The sequence below is a fragment of the Caretta caretta genome, chromosome 24 (genome assembly GCF_965140235.1).
Source record: "Caretta caretta isolate rCarCar2 chromosome 24, rCarCar1.hap1, whole genome shotgun sequence".
Taxonomy (NCBI): Eukaryota; Metazoa; Chordata; order Testudines; family Cheloniidae; genus Caretta; species Caretta caretta.
In genome coordinates this window covers 8827665-8847555 of record NC_134229.1, presented here as the reverse complement: position 1 = coordinate 8847555, position 19891 = coordinate 8827665, and the positions used below count along the sequence as shown (strand labels likewise).

Below are 19891 nucleotides of genomic sequence, written 5' to 3'. Positions count from 1 at the left end.
CCTGGTCCAGAGAGTAACTTGAACCTGGCTGTGACAGTTTGATCCTGTCCATTTCTATGAGTACCCTCTTAAGCAGTTTTTTCGGCTTGGTTCAGAACCTTGAATCGGATTTGTAATTTAGACAATCTTTTCAGGGATGTTCCTATAAGTAAAAGTTCAGTAAAAGGTACTGGATATTAAGCAGTAAGAGCTGCCTTTTTTTTTTATTTCAGTGTTAAGGAGAATTTGGAAGGACAGAAAGCTAAATACGGTGGCTGCATTTCAAGCAGGCTTGGATAATTCTGAGAGTGGTGGTTGTGGCTTTCCGCAATTAGATAATGAAAATCCATTCTCACGCTCAAGGAGGGAGATATGGAATTGCCTGAGGGGGGTGTTTAAGAAAAAATTCTCTTCCTCCGCTCGCATGGGCAGTGTTTCATAACTAAGTGCGCACAGCTTTTCTTTTGCATTCCTCTGAAGCATTAGGTGTTCATGGCCAGAGGCACAGTATATGGGACATGATGGACAATTAGCTTGATAGGACAGAGCAGTTCCTTTGTGGCAAGAAAACAAATCCGGGGGCCTAGTTTTGGTCACTCTGACTTTAGCTGGATTGGAACCAGCGACCCCAAGATTAAAGGAGTTTCTCATTGCCCTATCCCTGAGCTAATTCTGTGTTCATGTCATTCCAAGTATGTGTTTTTGAGCAGCCTGTGCAGTTAATGAAGAGAAGGGGACTGGTCCCTTCAGATGAGACGTGCTCTGTCTGGAGCCTGCAGCCCAGTTCCAGTGCATCTGGGCTGATTAGCGGGGATGCAGCTTGGACTGTTCTTGTTTATACAACTGGATGTTTCAGATACCAAACCCTGACAGAGACTATTCCGTTGACACCATCTATGGAGGCTTGCTGCTAAATTTAATTCTTATCTGGGAGAAAAACAGCTTTTCCCCCCCCTCCCCAGAACTGGAAGAAAAAACAAAACAGCTATGTTTGGATTTTATTTGACTACAAAACAAATGCCTTTAAAAACTGGTAGCCAGGTGTGGTCTGTTGTCTCTTGGGCTATCCTTGGAACAGAACTTAGCAGAGCTTGACTGTCCAGTGTGTGTTGTTGAGAGAGCAATAACATTTGCAGTTCTTAGAGACCACTTAGTGTCAAGAGTTTCAAACCTTCCGTTTTTTTACATTGGGTTTATTTCCTAATTTAAATATTTGCTCTAACTCAGCTGTTAGTTATGGGACTAGATACAGAAATTATTGGATTAAATTCTCTGGCCAGTGTTGTGCAGAAGGTCAACAAGGTGATCATAGTGGTCCCTTGAGGCCTTAAAATCTATTAAAGCTGCTTTCTGTTTGCTGCCTGATTGGAACAATGCACAATACTCATTATAAAGCTTTGCTTCCCTAACCTTGGACCTCCTTAGATTTGTGCTTTAAATCGAAAGCGACAAGTTCATCTTCCAGGGACCTATCTAGCAATGAACATTTTGTGAGGGTGAAGAATTGTAGTAAATAGTAAAGCCTATTTTGAAAATTACAGCAGGCGTATTAGTATTAAAAAAATTATCAAAAACTGATCATTGATTTAAAATCGAATGGGCGTTTCGCTATCAATAAATCTTTTACTTTTGGGACTTCACATAGGTTGGAGAGTGAAACTAAACTGGTCAATAGAGCTGATATTTTTCTATCCAGGGGCCAAACTGAAAAGTGTGTGTGTGGGGAAAATTGGATCGGTTCAACCCGTAACTGATTTTTTTTTTTGCACCGAAATGAAAAAAATTAAAACATTTATTTCAACCCAAAACAAAATGTTTTTGGTATTTTTTGCTTTTTGGGTCATTTGGGAGGGTTGAGGTTCCCCCTTTTCTTTTGTTTTTTAGAAAAAAAAATTAGAAAAATTTCTAAATGAAATACAACTTTTGATTTTTGGAAAGATACTTCTTAAAAAAAAAAAAAAATTCCAGCTGAATCTGTTAGCTGAATTTGCCCTGAATTTGCTAATAGTTTTGGGTGCCCTGAAAAATGGACTTTTTGGCAAATTTACTATTTGCTGAGAAAATTTCATCCATCTCTACTGATCAGATCTATTCAGTTCTCTTGCACTGGCATACCTCAAGGTAGTGTTTGGCTTCCCAGCACTGCAAGTGAAGTGTTAAATTGCAAATCCTATTTCCGCTGCCATAAAACTGAAACCAGTTCCATTCATCAGGAGGATCCAATCCCCCTTTTTATTTACTTTATTTTTTGCAAAACCTACAATTTGGGAGCTAAATAGGTATTGGCTCAAATTCATGACTGGTGGAAGTCACTGAAGGGACATGGGATGTCAAACCGCATGATATTAGGCAGCTTCAGCTAATAATGTTGTAAAGGGAGTAAATAAGAAGAGCCACGTTGTTTTCACACTTTTTTAGGCTGATCCTGGCTTGGTTTTAAGAAAAGGAGTACTTGTGGCACCTTAGAGACTAACCAATTTATTTGAGCATAAGCTTTCGTGAGCTACAGCTCACTTCATCGGATGCTGTAGCTCACGAAAGCTTATGCTCATGCTTATGCTTATGCTCAAATAAATTGGTTAGTCTCTAAGGTGCCACAAGTCCTCCTTTTCTTTTTGCGAATACAGACTAATACGGCTGCTACTCTGAAACCTGGCTTGGTTTTGCGGCTTCTTAGGGACATCTGCCTTGTTTATAGCCTTATTGTTTTTTCCCTTCCCAGGAATGGCGTGAATGTAGAAGGGGCAACGCACAAGCAGGTGGTGGACCTGATTCGAGCGGGAGAGAAGGAGTTAATACTGACAGTGTTATCCGTTCCGCCCCATGAGGCTGATAACCTCGACCCCAGCGATGACTCTTTGGGGCAGTCGTTCTATGACTACACTGAAAAGCAAGCTGTGCCCATCTCCATCCCCACATACAAACATGTGGAGCAGAACGGCGAGAAGTTTGTGGTTAGTATTGGCTTGAGCATGCCTTGTGGAGTCCAGGATTGGTTTGTTTTCCTGCTGATCAGGTTCTAAGCTGTCAGAGTTTTCAGAGAGGCCTAGTTTTTAATCTGATCCCTGGATTCTGGTTGCCAGACCCTCTCCCTCAACCCCAAAGAGGCTGTAATACTGACCATATCTTGGAACTCCAACTCCCATTATTTTCTTTAATTTTAGTGCATGTAAAAGGTGATTAACGGTCCCATGTATGAAGGCCTCTGATTCATAGAGCAGCAGTAGTGTGAGTTTTCCTCTGTATGTGGTTTTGAGAGGTTGAGAAGGACCCATCATAACAGAGGAACCTCTTCTGGGGCTGAGATGACTGTGGCCTCCATGGTTTATTCAGTCCCTTGGCTTCTCTGCGGAGTCTGCCAGCAAGGAAGCCAATTAGTGCCTGTTATAATGGTGTTTTTTTGATGCCAACATGTTCCTGTTGGGATCAGGACTGGGACCAGCTCATTCGTGATGCTCGTTATTTTCAAAGGTATGTTGCTTACACTGGCCCAAGCTTACTCTTTTTCTGAACTGCGTTATCTGTCAGTTTCTAACCAGTTCATACAAGTGCGGTAGTTCTGAGCAGTGGGTCCCAGAGGGAGACCTTGACAAATGGCCTTTGGTTGACACTTTCTATTCAGTACCATCAGTTAGCTCGTATATGCATCTATATCCTGTTTTATATTAAGTGCCTGGAACATCTGTAATCAGTACCTAAGGAGTATGATCATTTAAGAAAAACTCTCCTCTCATGCTTGTGTCCCTACAGCTTCCCACGTAGCAGAGTAAAATTGGCAGTGATTGTACTGGTTTCACTCTGCTGCCTTTCCTGAGAATGTGCTGTGTGTATGAGTGATCCTTCACTACTGTTCAGGGATGGGGTCAAAGATTTCACATACAGGTGTTTAAGGTGGCCTGATTTTCACAGTTGCTGAGCATCTGCCACTCCCACTTAATTCAGTGGGAGCTGTTTACATGTTCAGTACTCCTGATAAGCAGGCTAAGTGTGTAACCTCTGTGCTATAACAAATGTTAAGATTGTGTATTTCTTTCCCTTTCTGTTCTCATTAGTTAGGGATCAGCTGTAGAAAGTACCACTTTCTTCCCGGGTGGAAGACCCTGCCTGGCTGCATTCACTGTGGGAGCTGGCGGTCATTCTTTCAAATAACATGGTCTGTCTTGAAACTGCCGCCTAAGCAGATGCATCCTCTGAGGCTTGCTATTGACTCTGGCTTATCATGGGTGCCTGGCTGCAGCTTGGACTGGAATGCACTAGCTATTTTGCATGTTTCCATTCTGGTTCCCTTCTCCCAGAGATGTAGAGAGGGGAAAACCTAATTTGAGTTGTGGATGATTAAAGTACGCACTTCCCCTTCAGTGTTAAATTTTGAAAAATAATCTAATTCCTGCAGATCACCAAATAAACTTCTGTTTTTTTCTCTTGGTGGCAGTTAAAGTTTACTTACTGATTGTTGTTGTTAGTTTGAATCAATTGGGAAAAATCTGTTAGTCATCTTTCCTCCCAAAGACTGGTGCTGGCTGTTGCAGGCAGCTAGGCTGCATGTATTTCCATCTAGCTTGTGTTGCTGGCATTTGCTGTGCTTCGAATTGAGAACATACCACTGACTCCCAGAGCAGTAAGAGCTGGGGAAGGGGGTAGAATCGGTTAAAGATTGCTTGTAGTCAGAACGGTGACGGTGTAAAAATGGCACCATCTTACCAGACTCAGCTCCTTGTGTGTCTGAGTCATGTCTATAGACGTGACTCTCACACATTTTCACTCCTGTTAGCACTTCAGAGCCCATAGAGCTTTGCCAATGCACATCCGCAGCATCTGCTGCTGTTCCCATTCTGGGGCCCATGCATCTTTGCCAATGCACCTCAATCCTTTCCTCAGCACCCCTGCAATTCTAGTAACACACCCAGAAGCTTTGCCTGTTCACCCCTACAACTATCACCTCAATCTTGGTCTGCAACATCCCTGTTTTTGCAGCTCTGGGATCCCTACAAGCTCTGCTGATGGACTTCAATCCTGGTCCTCAGTCCCACCTCAGTCCCACCATTCCAGTCCCAGGCTGTTTTTGAATACTCGTCCAATTGCTCCTGAATTGTGAGAGTGAGTCTGATACTTTCATGATGTGAGATCAAACTCGTTCTCACTTTTGAGCCATCCTATCAGATCACGCGTGAGAGGTTGGACCTGCCACGTTGCAGAGACCCGTGGTCATAGTAATTTTACCAAGAGCAAATGGAGACATGAATGTTCTTGGGCACCGCTCCTGTAACGTTCACCTAGAGCATGGCTGAGAGGGCTTCAACCTGCCAGAATTAAAAGTGAGGCATCTATTACAAGCAGAATAATGGCTGGGAAGCAACACAGAGAATGACCTAAAACTGTTGACTGGATTAGGCAATTTACACTGAGAATCTCATTTTAATGGCTTACAGGTCCCAAAGTGGAATTCTGGGCATGTTCCAGTGATATTAATTGGCCAGGCCTCATCTAGGCCATTTTACTTGACTCCTTTGGTTGTGTTTTATGTTCCCTAAGTGCCTCCGTAGTAAACTTGTTGAGGTGTGTCCTGTACTCCATCCGTTGGGGCCAGAGCCCTTCAGCACCATTAGCCTTAGTGGTGATTTGCGTAGCTTTGAGAACATACCTGTTGGGTTTGAACCATGAGAAAAATCAGCAAAGAGTCTTAAAGCAAAAAAGAAGAAATTCCATCTGGCCTTTGGTTTTCAGAGACAGAAGCCAACCACAAGTGTGGTATTCTTCCCCTCTCAAATAGGCACTTATTGTCAAGGGGACAGTTACCAGTCATCAGCTCCTGGGACTGGCCCATAGATCAGTGTTAAAGTGAAAATTCTCACAGCACTGGTTCCCAGTACTTAAACACTCAGGCAGCTAGGGTGCTTTAAAAGCTGGTTATTAATACATTGCCTGGGGTGGGGGAGAAATAGTGTAAAAACTGCATTGGCCAATTCACTGCCCAGATTGTGGTTTTCTTTCTCCGTTTTGCCCATATCTTATCACCTTACCCAGAACCTTCCCTTCACCTCCTAGTGGCTAGAGAGCTGCTGTTTCAGTCACAGAGAACTGGACCTACAATTGCCGAGGGCCTTGAGATGAGATGTCAGGGTCAGATGTGGTGCTGCTTTTTGGGTGGGGTGGAGGGGGATGCAAGGCAGTTGTGCACTGGTGAAGGGATTTTTAAAGGGAACTCAGCTGGTTTTTGAATTGCTCTGCCCAGATTGAAAGCTTGGCTGAACCAGAGCAATCCCGTCTGTGTGCATTGCAGTTACAGTTTGGAGCGTAAGGAGCTGACAAATGATGAATTGATTCCCAGTTTGCTACTTTTTCCCCTTACAGCATAGAAAATGGAGGCATTTTCCCATGGAGAACTTGACACAGTGTTACTGTTCCAGGAACCGGGCAGACGCACAGAAGCATGTGTGTTTGTGGGGAGGCGAGGACTAGAACTTGGTTCATCACCAAGAAGCAGAATCTAGTGTGAGGCTTGTAACCTAGGACATGTACCGTGTGCGTTTAAATGGAGCAAATTTGATCCTCATGGAAACAAAGGATTCAGAGCTGTGGCCAGACATAGTGTGAACAGGGAGTGTGCAAGTTTCCCATTTCACAGTTCTATCCTGTAGCACCACGTGGGAAAGGGTGATAGAAACATGAGTCTTAGTGTAAAGAGAAGGAATCTGCAGGGAAGCTACAGCAGCTGTATCAGTGCTATAGGAAGTCTGTAATGTGGCTGGGATGAAATGCAGTCTTAAAAGGACTAGACAAATGCAATGTATGTTCTCAGCTGGACAGAGGTCAGCTGATACTGGCCTCGCCTCCTTGTTTCCCACCTCCTCTGGCGTTCTCCAGCATCACGTCATGCAATGCCAGAAGAATGAATATACGCTTTTGAGCAACACAAGAGTTGTGCTTTGAAAAAATATCTTTTTTTGGAAGGTCACAGATCAGCTATTCATATAGCTAATGCTGAAAACAAATTGATTCAGATTCCAAGACCACGCCCTGTACAGATCTTGGAAGCGAAGTGGGACTCAGAATTCTTTGGGTTTCCAAGAGCTGTGGAAGGTTCTCTTTTGTGTCTAGTTTGGTGCCTTTTGAAATACTCTACTTCTCTGACTTGCCAGTGCTTTCAGTGTTGCAAATGCCAAGGAGGGTTGATGTGTGACTTTGGAGAGATGGTTGCTGTTACGCAAATTTCTCTTACAGGTCGACAAAAAGGTGTAAGCATGTTTTATATCTTTAGCACATTCCTTTCCTCCTATTAAGCTAGTTAAGGCAGTGTCCCATCATTTGGGGCCTCTTTAGCACTGTGGGCATATTAGCAATGCCAAGACATCTGCAAAATGGATAAGAGCCTAGTGCGTGCCTTCAGTTCTTTATGCCAGGGGTTCTCACCCTTTTTCTTTCTGACCCTTTCTTCTTTCTGACCCACAGCATGCTATAAAAACTCCACGGCCCACCTTTTCCACAACAACAATTTCTACATATAAAAGTCAGGGCCGGTGTTAGGGGATAGGAAGCAGGGCAATTGCCTGGGGCCCCACGCAACAGGGATCCCCGCAAAGCGAAGTTGCTCAGGCTTCGGCTTCAGCCCCAGGTGACAGGGCTCGGGGCCCTGGGCTTCAGCCCCGCACAGCAGGGCTTCGGCTTTCTTCCCTGGGCTCCAGCAAGACTAACACTGGCCCTGCTTGGCGGACCCCCTGAAACCTGCTTGTGGCCCGCCGGGGGTCCTGGACCCCTGGTTGAGAACCACTGCATTATGCTGTCCAGGTGGTAACGCTGATTCTGAATCCCTTGCTCATTTCTGGACCCCTTAACAGTATTCTTTGTAAAAGACCTTGCCACATGTAGTATGTAGGACTAATTGACCTTAAAATTGGAGCCTGGCTGAATGGTGAAGGCATGATCTGTAGATATGTTAGATCTTTGAAAGTTGCCCAAGCCCCCTCTTTGCTCTAGATAGTTTTCCTTTCCTTTCTGATGTCAAATTCCCATCAGGGTGCAGAGGCCAAATTCCATTTCCTGAATGACCTTTGTATGAAATCAGAGGTGTTTTTGCGCAGCACGGAAGCTAGTTGGATGACGGGATGTTTCCAAAAGATTTGAACCCCTCTCCCCTGCCCCGTTGTCTCTTGCACAGTTGGCAGTGCCTGATAGACTCCATGGCTGAATAGAGCCTCTTACTGCTAAGCCTGATCCTTGATCAGCGGCTGTCTTTAGGCTCTGGAGGAATGTCTGTGTTTTAACTAAGGCCTCGTGTTTTCTGAACCTAAACATTGCAGCAAAGGCCCTGGATTTCTGTGGCCCTCTGATGCTGAATTCTGCAGCAGACTGGAAATTCAGCTGTCACTTTAAGTGTATATTGTGTGTGTGTGTGTATATATACACATATGTATGGTGGTGTGTGTGTGTGTGGCGTTATTGGCTATGGAAACAATTGATCTAATCAGTGCAGTATTTCTTGTTTGATGTACAGTTTGTGATACCTTCAAACTTTCTTCATTGTAGAAGTTGTCAGGGTGGAAGCTGGACACTGTGGCACCTGGATAGTGCACAGTTGGGGCATTTGGAAAGAGGGTTAGGGTGCATGTTTTTTGTAGGTGAAAGGCAGCTTGAACTCCAGCAATCCTTTTTCTTATGCCAGCTGTTTCACTGCCCCCAGCCCAGTCTATTGCTGTGTCAAATAGTGATACCTGGAATTATTAGTTGGTGTGTTTCTCTGACCAAACGTTCGGTTGTGACATAGTAAATTATTTAAATTACTGACAATTTTCTAACCTATCATTAAGCTTCAAAGTCAATACCCCATTGAGATGACTGAGGCAGTTCACAACTCTCAGCTAATTTCAGGCTGTCTGCAGACTCAGGAAGGCAGCTCTGCATCTGTTTACATTTGGGAAGCTTTTTATTGCACTAGACAAATTTCCTGTCCTTCTCTTCCCTCTGCATCCTGATAGGTTTACAATGTTTACATGGCAGGGAGGCAGCTGTGTTCGAAGCGGTACCGGGAGTTTGCCATCCTCCACCAGAACCTGAAGCGGGAGTTTGCCAATTTCACCTTCCCACGCTTGCCGGGGAAATGGCCTTTCTCTTTATCAGAGCAGCAGTTGGATGCCAGGCGCCGAGGGCTCGAGGAGTATCTAGAGAAAGGTAAAGGGCCAGCTGAGCCAGAAGCCCAGTGCTACATTGAAGCTGTCAGCTTTCAAGCAAGTGAAAGGTAGTCTTACAGTGATGGCGGTAAAGCCTACCAGCAAGGAAAAGAGGCTCATTTAAAACCAGGCTCAATTTTCCAAGTGAAACGCTGCAAGAAAAACCAAACTTCACTTGACGTAATGGCGCGGGTGTTAACTTGCTGAGCACTTCCAAGAACAAAACATAGTTAGTCTTTAATGCATGGTGAGTCGTTATTTATAGTGTTGTATCGCTTGCCAGTAAACGCACACATGCTGGATAGAGTGGGGATAAGAGGGAGATAAGGAAAACTTGATATTGTGGAGAGAATCGTTCTTAAGATCTTTTTCTTAGGGAGTCCCAGCCAGACTGCAGTAACATGGCCTTGCCACTGCTGTGTGTTTTTAAAGGGTGGTAGTGTGTCTCTGTTTAAGCTTTGGTGGCTTAGAGTCTGGAGTCTTCTGTGGCTTCAGTTGCTTATGCTGTCTGGGTAGTAATGCTGCATCCAGATCCCCTGCTTTATCTGTGGCCCTTGTAAGTGTTCTTAGTAAGAGACCATGCCCCACACGTGCACTGTAAATGGGGATCAGAAAGGAATTTTCACCCCATGGTACGGCCCTGTGCTTGGCTTGCCTTGAAGCAGCAGGGATTGGCTATTGCTGGGTGAGATGGACCGAGTGTGTGCGTGCAAATGCTTGTGCCAGGTGCGAGTTTGACATCCTGAGGATTCTCTGCTTAGAGTGGGTACAGCGTGGTGTTAGCACAGCAAGCTTCTCTCGCACATTGTTAATATATCTCAGCCCTGCCTTCCATGGCCCAGTGAATCCTCAGCCTCCCTGTTAAGTCTTTCAAGAAAGGAATAAATCAGCAGTGTCTGTTAGCGTTGTGGACCCTGCCCTTAGTGGACTGGGCTTAGGTACCACTTCATTTCACACAGGCCACCTACCAGTGACTGAAAGTTATCTTCCCTTCCCCCAGGCTCTGTTCAAACCAACCCCCTGGTTTCGTTTCTGCCCATTTCCAGGTATGATCCACTAACGCAGCATTCTCTTTGTCCTGTAGTGTGCTCCATACGAGTTATTGGGGAGAGCGACATCATGCAGGAGTTCTTATCGGAATCGGACGAGGTAAGTGGGCGTGCTGGAGACTACGCCGGCGTGCTAATCCGATGCTGTGTTTTCTCTTTCATAACTGTTACCTTCCTGCAGAAAGCTGCGTTACTGGCCACTAGGTACCATCATAATGGGGGCAAAAGACTTCTCAGAGTTTGCCATGTGCCTCTGTTATATCCGCCTGCTATTGATACAGGGGATTGCTGCAATGAAGAACAGCTCTGATGCCGTTCTTTTCAGTTCCTGGAGTTCAGATTTCTACAAACAAGCAACCAAACTCTCTCAATAGTGGACCCTTGCCTTTCGTACATGTCCCCTTGGCAGGCCCAATATAAGATCCACTGATGGGGGTTTGTTGCTTGCTGCTTGTGTTAATGTTGCATCTTGCAGCACTGCTGGCTTCTGTGTAGCCTCTGGTAGCTTGAGTAGCTTTGCATTTGCATGTTACTCATATTTTATGGTGCAGCCTTTGGAAGCCAAGGCAATAGGTGTTATAAACATTAATATTTTATCTCGGAATGATTTAGTTGTGATTGCAAAGCAGCAATTGGGAGTTATTTTACCACCAGCTATTGCTTTTCCTCCAAAACTTCTTGTGGTATGTAGAGCTGCTGTATCCAAGAGCTTTTCTTCCTTCACTGGCAAACTTAGAATGCACTGATTCAGGCAAATGGAAAATCCTTTCCAATCGTGACCTGAAATGGTTCTTTCAAGTTCCTGTCCTGTGAAGTAGCTGGATTCACATCTTCCTTTTTTTTAAAAGTTGCCTCTGTTGCAATCAGAAATCAGTTTCTGAGGCTTGTAAAAGATTCATTTTGAAGTGTGGTTATATTCTGAAAATTGACTATGTAAAAATGACCCCTTCCTGTTCATGGGTTCCTGTATTTTTATTTATAGTGACGCTTGACACCTTTGACTCCAGTGAATGGGAGCTGGAGTCTGTTCTGGCTCACACAGCCTCAACCAGAATGGTTAACCAAGTTCTCTTTGTAGGAACAAATTTTCTTGTCACTTACATCTATGAACACCGGCCAAAATTGGGCTACAGAACCCTTAGAAAGGGATGATGATGGTCCCGTGGTTTGAGCACTAGGCCAGGGTTTAAGAGACCCTGGTTCAATTCCCTGCTCCACAACAGACTTCTTGTGTGAGATCTTGGGCAAATTACTTAATGTCTCTGGGCCTCGGTTCTCCCTCTACAAGAGAGAGACTAGTCCTGCCCCGCCTCACATGGGTGTTGTGAGGATAATGCGTTACTATTTGTGTGGGACTCGGATCCTATTATAATGGGGGCCAGATAAAATAGATACCGATAGTGATGGGTGAACCAGAAAGAGCCTGTTTTAATTCTCAGATCCCAGTGTGAGTTTGCAGGGCTGGCCGTTAGAAAAATAAATCTTCTTGTAAACGTAGCCAATTTAATTTGAACTCATGGAGTGCATATGTGCCATGCCACTTCTAGATCACTTCTCTGGGGTAAAATAACTCCTCTTCAGGACTGTAGTAATCTAGGTACTGCAGGAGATACAAATCTAGTGATTCCTGGTTGGATGCTCTGTGGCATGATGGGAAGAAAGGACTGTGATGGATTTTCTCTTTTCCAGAATTACAATGGTGTGTCAGATGTGGAACTAAGAGTAGCACTACCAGACACAACAACAGTAACAGTCAGGGTCAAAAAGAACAGCACTACAGACCAGGTGTATCAGGTAAGGTGCATATTTGCATGAAGCTGTCTAAATATCTGAAATAGATGAATGTGGTTCAAACTTGAAGCAAGACCCTAGATGCACAGAGAGACCTTTCCCATTGCTGTTCTCCGTGGTGGGTGTGTTCCAATGGAACTGTTCCTGCAATAACACAACAGGGAAGAGAGAGCTGGAGAAATCCAACCTTACATCTTGGTGAAATGGTGTTTCCTTTGGCAGTTTCTCCTGCAAGGGCAGAGTTGTCGCTCTGTTAATTTTCACTGATAATATCTTAAAAGCTACAGCAGGATTTCTCTAATAACTAGACAAATTTTGTCTTGCTGCTGCAGAGAGTTAGCTGTCTGCAGGCAATGAGAGCTTGCAAACCCAACATACGATTCTTGTGCGGCTGTCTAGTAGGGCAGCGACTTGAGTCTTAATAGGAGCTCTCTGCGTTGGGGAAATCGTGAGCGTGGGGTTAGTATTTAGCTGCCTTGTAGAGTTGGACTAGCAGGTTTAAGGCCTGACCCCGGGGAGGTCCTGACCCCTCTCAACTCCCATTAAAGTCACTGCAACACCCCACACCATAGTGATCTTAACTGGTTTACTGCTTCGTGAGTATGCCTAGAGAGTGGTGCTGCCGTCAAGGGATCCATTTAAAGTAGGTTAACAAAATGCAGCCAATGCTGCTGTAACTGAGGATGGTAGCTCGTAGAGAATTAATGGGGGATACAGGTTCAGAAGGAAACCTGAACAAATGCAAGTGTTGCTATAAGTAACAGAGCCAAAGGAAATGCATGACAGTAAAATCTCATGGGTTCTAGATTTATGCAGTGAAAATCTGTGCTTGTCTGATCAGATTCTGTATATTAATGCATTTAGGACACCGTCTATTGAATTGCATGCTTGTATCGAGCTCCTACTTAAGCATGGCTCTGTTAGCATATAGGACTGAAGTATTGCTGGAAAAACTCCTAAGGGAAGCGGGGGAGGGTGTCTGTGCCTGGTGTACTAGGAACTGAAACTTGAGGCGCCAGAAGAAAAGGTGACCTAATTGTCAGCTGTGGCAGTGCTTGAAATCTGGAGCAGTTTACAGAAGGAAAGAGCAAGAGACTCTGAGCCCTAGTTAAATAAAAACTGTGATTGAACAGGAATAGCGTTAAAGCTTTCCTTGGTGACTAATACCTGGGATCGGTGACTTGTAAATAACATATGTGAAGCTAGGCCGGCCCTGTCCTCGAAGAAGGTCGGGTGCGGGCTGAACACTATTTTGCTGACCCGATTTTTCTTTTTGGTTGCACTTTAGGCTGTGGCTGCTAAAGTAGGAATGGACAGCACTACAGCAAACTACTTTGCCTTGTTTGAAGTGATCAATCACTCCTTTGGTAAGTCTCAATCCTCCCAACCCAACCACGCAAAAGTTCTGCAGCGGCAGAGCCTGCTGGCGTTCTCATTTAGCTCTGACCTCCTCTCAAAATCCAGAGCCCCCATGGGAAATCTTCCAGGCCTTGGAGACTCTGATAATGAGGAGCCTTCGAAGTTTGATAGTTTTTGTTTCTGCTAATGCTTGACTTTCCCTTTTTTAAACAGTTCAAGGAGACTAAATTGTGAGAAACGAAAACCTGTTTTAGTTTTAAGGATTCCAGTGTGCTTAAGATGCTCTTATAGTGCCTGGGAGGATGAAGGGCTGAGAACTCTGATGGCATTTGAGCCTTGATTGTGGGAGTCTGGGGGGGTTTTGATGATGAAACCACCCTGCCAGCTAAAGAGAAGTAAAGCTTACTGATTTTATCTGTGGTTTCTTAAATCATCAGCAGTAGTGCTTCTGTTTTTCACCCAGTTTCAAACAGAATTTGCTGAAGCAGAAGGAAGTCAGGTAACTTAGATGTGAATGTGTTCGGTTTTATGTGCTAGGCTTTGAGCCAAGGGGTCCTGATTCCTAGCCCTGTTCTCACAATCTGTATGTTAACAGCTTTCTTATACAGCTGCAGGAGTGCCCTAAATCCTTGTGCCTTGTGTTACGTTGCTAATTGTGCAATATAGGCTGAGATAGTACAAACTGTTCCCGCTGGCTTGGATTGCAGGAGCATTTTAGATTTTTAAAGAAAGCACTTCTAAAATATCTCTGACACAGCAGACTAGATTGGCATGCAGATCTTGATCCTGGATCATCAACGTTTTGTGGTTCATTCCTGTGTCCTGTGCAGCAGCCTCAATCACAAAATTACCACTTGATGCCACCAAGTTGACAGTTGCTTTACCAGAGATACCTGGCACTGAGATGACAGGGCAGGATCCCAGGGCATTGGCAGATTTGTGTGTGGGGAGCCCGGGACTGCAATCATAGAATCATAGAATATCAGGGTTGGAAAGGACCTCAGGAGGTCATCTAGTCCAACCCCCTGCTCAAAGCAGGACCAATCCCCAACTAAATCATCCCAGCCAGGGCTTTGTCAAGCCTGACATTAAAAACCTCTAAGGAAGGAGATTCCACCACCTCCCTAGGTTTCCATTCCAGTGTTTCACCACCCTCCTAGTGAAAAAGTTTTTCCTAATATCCAACCTAAACCTCCCCCACTGCAACTTGAGACCATTACTCCTTGTTCTGTCATCTGCTACCACTGAGAACAGTCTAGATCCGTTCTCTTTGGAATCCCCTTTCAGGTAGTTGAAAGCAGCTGTCAAATCCCCCCTCATTCTTCTCTTCCGCAGACTAAACAATCCCACTTCCCTCAGCCTCTCCTCATAAGTCATGAGTTCCAGTCCCCTAATCATTTTTGTTGCCCTCGGCTGGACGCTTTCCAATTTATCCACATCCTTCTTGTAGTGCGGGGCCCAAAACTGGACACAGTACTCCAGGTGAGGCCTCACCAATGTTGAATAGAGGGGAACGATCCCGTCCCTCGATCTGCTGGCAATGCCCCCACGTATACATCCCAAAATGCCATTGGCCTTCTTGGCAACGAGGACACACTGTTGACTCATATCCAGCTTCTCGTCCACTGTCACCCCTCGGTCCTTTTCTGCAGAACGGCAGCCTAGAAGAGCATGCTGCAGGACAGGATTGAAATGTATTGGCAGAGCTGTGTAGGGAGCCCAGACAGGAATGTCAGGCATGCTGGAGTTCAGAATTGGGGTGTATTGGCGAAGCTTCACACAGGAAGTTTTCACACTGCGTGATTCTAACCAGTGCTATATAAGAGCTGGGTATTAATAATAGTTCTTCCTTATTTTTATGAGTGCCATGCTTTTCAAACTATTGAAAATTGAAACGCTCTAGTTAACCTTCATGGCGGGTGCACTGGTAAAACTCATTCTGAATAGCCACAGTTCTGTGTATACTGTACACACTCCATTTAGTTTCTCTGCAAACAACTGAGCTCTATCTGTGATAGTGCAAGGACAGTGTTCCTACCTGAATGTGGGCTGAAAAGCCACTCAGGTGGGTTATGCTGGCTCACACTGTGTTCTTCTCCCTCGTTGTTTAGCAAGGTGTTTTTTTCAATACAGTAAACTCACAACAAAGGCATGCTGCTTGTGGTACCAATCATCCCGAGCTGGTATTGAATAGCTTGAAGGCAGCTCCTTTGTCACTGACTGCTCTACGGGTCTTTGTTCTGGTTCTGATGGCAGACTGCCCAGATAGTGTGAGATCCTCCTGTTGCTTGGGAGAATCTTAAAGCAGCTTCAGTGTGTGCGAGAAAATGTACTGTTCTGAAGCGCTCGATGATAGATCATAAGAATTGTAGCCCCGCTGGATTCCATGTTATCCACTCCCATAGGCCAAAGCAAGACTCTTCCCTGCATTGTTTTCTCCTGTGGTTTCAATGCCCAGGCCAGAGAACCAAAATCGAAGGCTTGAGCAGGATACATCCCTGTACTCTTCAACGAAGAGTGAAAACAAACTGTGACGGTCTGACAAATGTGGTCTTTCTTCGCCAAGCGTGGCTGCTTTCAGCTGAAGTCCTGCATTACACAGCTGCTTTCCACACACACTTGAGGTACAGCCCCTGGACAGCAGCGTTCCCCAGACAGCAGGTCAAGCGAGTGGATTCTGGTTTCATACAAATTCCTGATTTCTGGGGTGCCTGTGTGTTGACCTGAGCCTGCAAATGACTAGCCTAGTAAAGCTCTGACATTGTGAAGGCAAAAGTCAGATGGGGGAAGGATCTTGGAAAAAGCAGAGCTGGGGTCTTGACCCCGTCTGCTCCATGGGGACCTGCTCACTCACTCGCCTTTGCATTGTGTTAGCCGAGGCAGTGTAACTTCCTTGAGGTACTGCTATTCATGTGTGTTGCGGTATTGCCTAGGCGCCCCAGTCATGGGCCTGCAACTCATTGTGCTAGGTGCTGTACAAACACAGATCAAAAGGATGGTTCTTGCCCCAAAGAGCTCAGCCTACTCTTCCCATACATCTTGCAGTGCGTAAACTGGCGCCCAATGAATTCCCACACAAGCTGTACGTACAGAACTACACTTCGGCGGTGCCGGGGACTTGTCTGACTATCAGGAAATGGCTCTTCACTACAGAAGAGGAAGCCCTTCTGAATGACAATGACCTTGCAGTTACCTACTTCTTCCACCAGGTGGGTGCATGTGAATTCCTTGCCTCGGAATGCTGAACTAACTTTACCACAGGCCATTTAAACCAGCTCCCACTCGTGTTGCTGTAGCGATTTTGAATTCCAAGACATTGAATGCCTCAGCGCCATGAAGAGCTTGGGGTGGGGAAGGCCCCGTCCTATGTACATCACTGTTGTGTAAGAAATGGAAATTGATGGTTGAGTGATTTGCCCACTGTCGCCCAGTGACTCCGTGGCAGGTTCATAAACAGAGTACAGGATCCTGCTGCTACTCATCACTGGCTCAGGCCCTCAAAGAGCAAACAGAAGAACTCAGGAGTTCAGACTCCGTCTCCTGCTCTAGCCACTAGATACGCTAGGACCCCTGAGTTCTTGTCTCTGCTCTCACTGACTCATTGTCTCGTTTGGCAAGTCACTTCACCTGTTTTCCTTCATTTACTCCTCTGTAAAACCAGCGTGTCACCTACTGCCCAAGGGTGCTGTGCACTGAATGCATATTTGTAAAGCACATGACTATCCTGTAGAAGTGCCAGGTGAAAGTACTGCATTTCAGACCAGTGAAGAAATCCCTTAATAGTCTGTTGAAGACTCAACTTTGCTCAGTTTCCTTCCCCCTTTTTTCATTTAGGCTGTGGATGATGTAAAGAAAGGTTGCATCAAAGCCGAGGAAAAGTCCTACCAGTTACAGAAGCTGTCTGAGCAGAAAAAGATGGTTATGGTATGTTTATTTTCTCATTACTTGGAAATGGCTGTTTCCTCTGGCAAATGAAGCCAGATGCATTGGCCCTGGACTGTGCCTTTCCAGTCTGCAGTGAAGCTATAAAAGTACCACTTTCCAAGGGAAGCTGTGTTTGGAAGAGCACTGTGGGTGTATTTTGACTTGCGTTGGTTGAATACACAAGGGAATGCAAGGTTATCACGGTGCTGACTGGTAAGCGAGACTCCCAAAACACTCGGTGAGTTAGTTTGTATGGAGCTAATGTCCATATACCAGATCATGCGTTGCGTTGAGTCAAACTCCCTTACTTGTGTGGTATGTGCTGCTGGGGCAAGACTCAATTCTTGTTTGAAAAACATTGAGCTGGTAAATCTACAGCACTTAAAGACTTTTTATAAATCACTCAGTTGGGGTCCTTTTATGGCAGCTCTTCTGCCCGTTTAGTATTTGATCATCAAAGGGCTGTTTCCATCCGGATCTGTTCTAAGAACAAGAATGGTCTGGCCAGTGGTGCGTCTCATCTCGTATCTCCTCTCTCTTTGTGGCCAGTACCAGACGTTTCAGGGGAAGGTTCTAAAACCCATTGCCAAGCACTCTGCATAGCTGGTGCTTGTGGCACTAGTGTAACTTTATTTACACACCTCTGGCTTCTGGTCTGTGCCAACGAGGCTGCGCACGAGCAAGCTGGGTGGTACCCTGCCTTGCACATCACCACACAGTGAGCTGAGCTCTGGTCCTAGCCTCCCTGTTGCTGCTGGGGCTGTCAGAGGCAGAAAATGTAGCTTCAAGGTCAGAAGAATCACTGGGCTTGTACGTGGAATAACTTACTGAATTGCTCTGGGATCATTGAGGCTGAATAAACAAGGGGCCTTCCGCTGTCCTTTATGAATGGGAGCTCCATCCTGTCAGGTTTTATTTCCCTGACCACCTTTGGTGGATGCTCACCGCCTCTAGCATTGTTCCCGCCTGTAGATTGCTGGTCTCTGGTGCCAATGACCTCCCAATTTGAAATCCTCTCCCCGGTTAGTCTTTGCCAGCTCTTACTGCGCCTTGTACTCGTGGGCTGCAGGTATAATAGGCCAGGGAGGCGCTGCCTCCCCCAGGGCTGCTGCGGGCACCGGACCCCCGGTTGTGGCATTTGGCAGCAAAGTTTTTGTTTTATTATGCCCCTTGCAGGTTCCGGGGTGGCTGAGGAGGTGGTACTGTATGTGCCTCCTCAACCACCCCGGAACCTGCATGGAGCATATCAAAAGCATCTTCTACAGACGCTTTTCCCGTGGGCGGGTTGGGTCTGGGGAGGGGAGGCACGGCAGGGTTGTGGCCAGCCCCGGGCTTCTCCTGGTGCGGGGAGGGCTCCTATGCTCGTGGGAGGGGTTTCCAGGCTGCACCTGGCCCGGGGCTCCTCCAGGCAGGTGGAGGGGGGAGGGAGGGACTCTGGGCCTTGGCCAGTCCTGCAGGGCTCCTCCACTTGGGGCTTCGGCCAGCCCGGCTGGGGCTCCTCCAGGTGGCGTGGGAGCACTCCGGGCTTGTACATGGCTGGCCCAGGGCTCCTCTAGCTGAGAGGGCTGGCCCTGGGCTCCTCCAGGCAGGTGAAAGGGGCTGGGGGCGCTCGAGGCTTTGGCCAGCCCGGAGCTCCTCTGCCCAGGCCTGGGGAGGCTTGGGGCTCCTGTAGCTGGGGGGTGGAGGGGCTTGCAGCTCCGGCTGTGGGGAGGGCGCAGGCGGAAGGGGCGGAGTTGGCGGCTAGCCTCCCCAGAGGTGGCTCCGCCTGCCGCCCATGCTGGTACTAGTGGGAGCCCTGTTGACCCTTTTTGACAGTAACAGCTGCCACAGATCATTGCTCTAGGAGCTTGAAATGCCTCTGTGGGGAGCTCCAGGTCATCTGCGAGGCATTCTAATCACTCCCTAATCCATGTATTTGCTTACCACAGTGAATACAAAACATCCCCCTCCCCCTGCCTGCTTCACTGCTGAGACATTCCAGTAAGCTTTGAGCCCCTACCTTCCTTTACGGGCTGTTCCATCACTGGCTTTTCAACTACTGCAAACATCATAAATAGAGTTAAAGGGCCAATGTCAAGGTAATATAATTGGAACACTTCACCTGTGCTAATTAATAACTGTTCCTATTGCAAGAGAGTCTATAGGTCCCAGTTATGATTGGATCCCTCTTGTGCAAGGAGCTGTTCAAACTCACTGGAAGACATGGCTCTTGTCCCCAAAACCTTACATAAAACACTTCAAATCATAAAGCTAGAGGGAGAAATTAAGGTTCATATTTGGAGTACAGGATTGCAGTAAGGGGCTGGGGGGCACTGAGGGGATTTCAGAGGTTTGGGATGATGGGGGGCCTTTCATTTGTTAAAAGAGCCAACACATCACTTTCTTGCTTTTCTCCAGTATTTAAACATGCTGCGGACATGTGAGGGTTACAATGAGATCATCTTCCCCCACTGCTCCTGTGACTCCCGGCGAAAGGGTCATGTGATTACAGCCATCAGCATCAAGCACTTTAAACTCCATGCCTGCACAGAGGAGGGTCAGCTAGAGGTAAGCAACTCAAGGACATGGCAGGGCTTCCTGGGTATGAGGAAGTTCAACTTTGCTGTAGGAAGAGGCAGAACACTG

At 46.2% G+C, this 19891-nt stretch overlaps 1 protein-coding gene across 4 annotated transcripts in view; it reads left to right on the top strand.

The window, feature by feature from the left end:
- The window catches only part of SNX27 (sorting nexin 27), a 64051-nt gene that overhangs the window by 23716 nt on the left and 20444 nt on the right, over nucleotides 1–19891 (top strand). For all 4 annotated transcript variants that reach the window (XM_048827886.2, XM_048827884.2, XM_075122955.1 and 1 more), the window contains exons 2-9: nucleotides 2702–2933; nucleotides 8952–9144; nucleotides 10228–10292; nucleotides 11882–11986; nucleotides 13272–13350; nucleotides 16388–16551; nucleotides 17177–17266; nucleotides 19664–19813. In XM_048827886.2, the coding sequence (XP_048683843.1) occupies nucleotides 2702–2933; nucleotides 8952–9144; nucleotides 10228–10292; nucleotides 11882–11986; nucleotides 13272–13350; nucleotides 16388–16551; nucleotides 17177–17266; nucleotides 19664–19813 (1078 nt within the window). The remainder of the gene's footprint in view (nucleotides 1–2701; nucleotides 2934–8951; nucleotides 9145–10227; nucleotides 10293–11881; nucleotides 11987–13271; nucleotides 13351–16387; nucleotides 16552–17176; nucleotides 17267–19663; nucleotides 19814–19891) is intronic.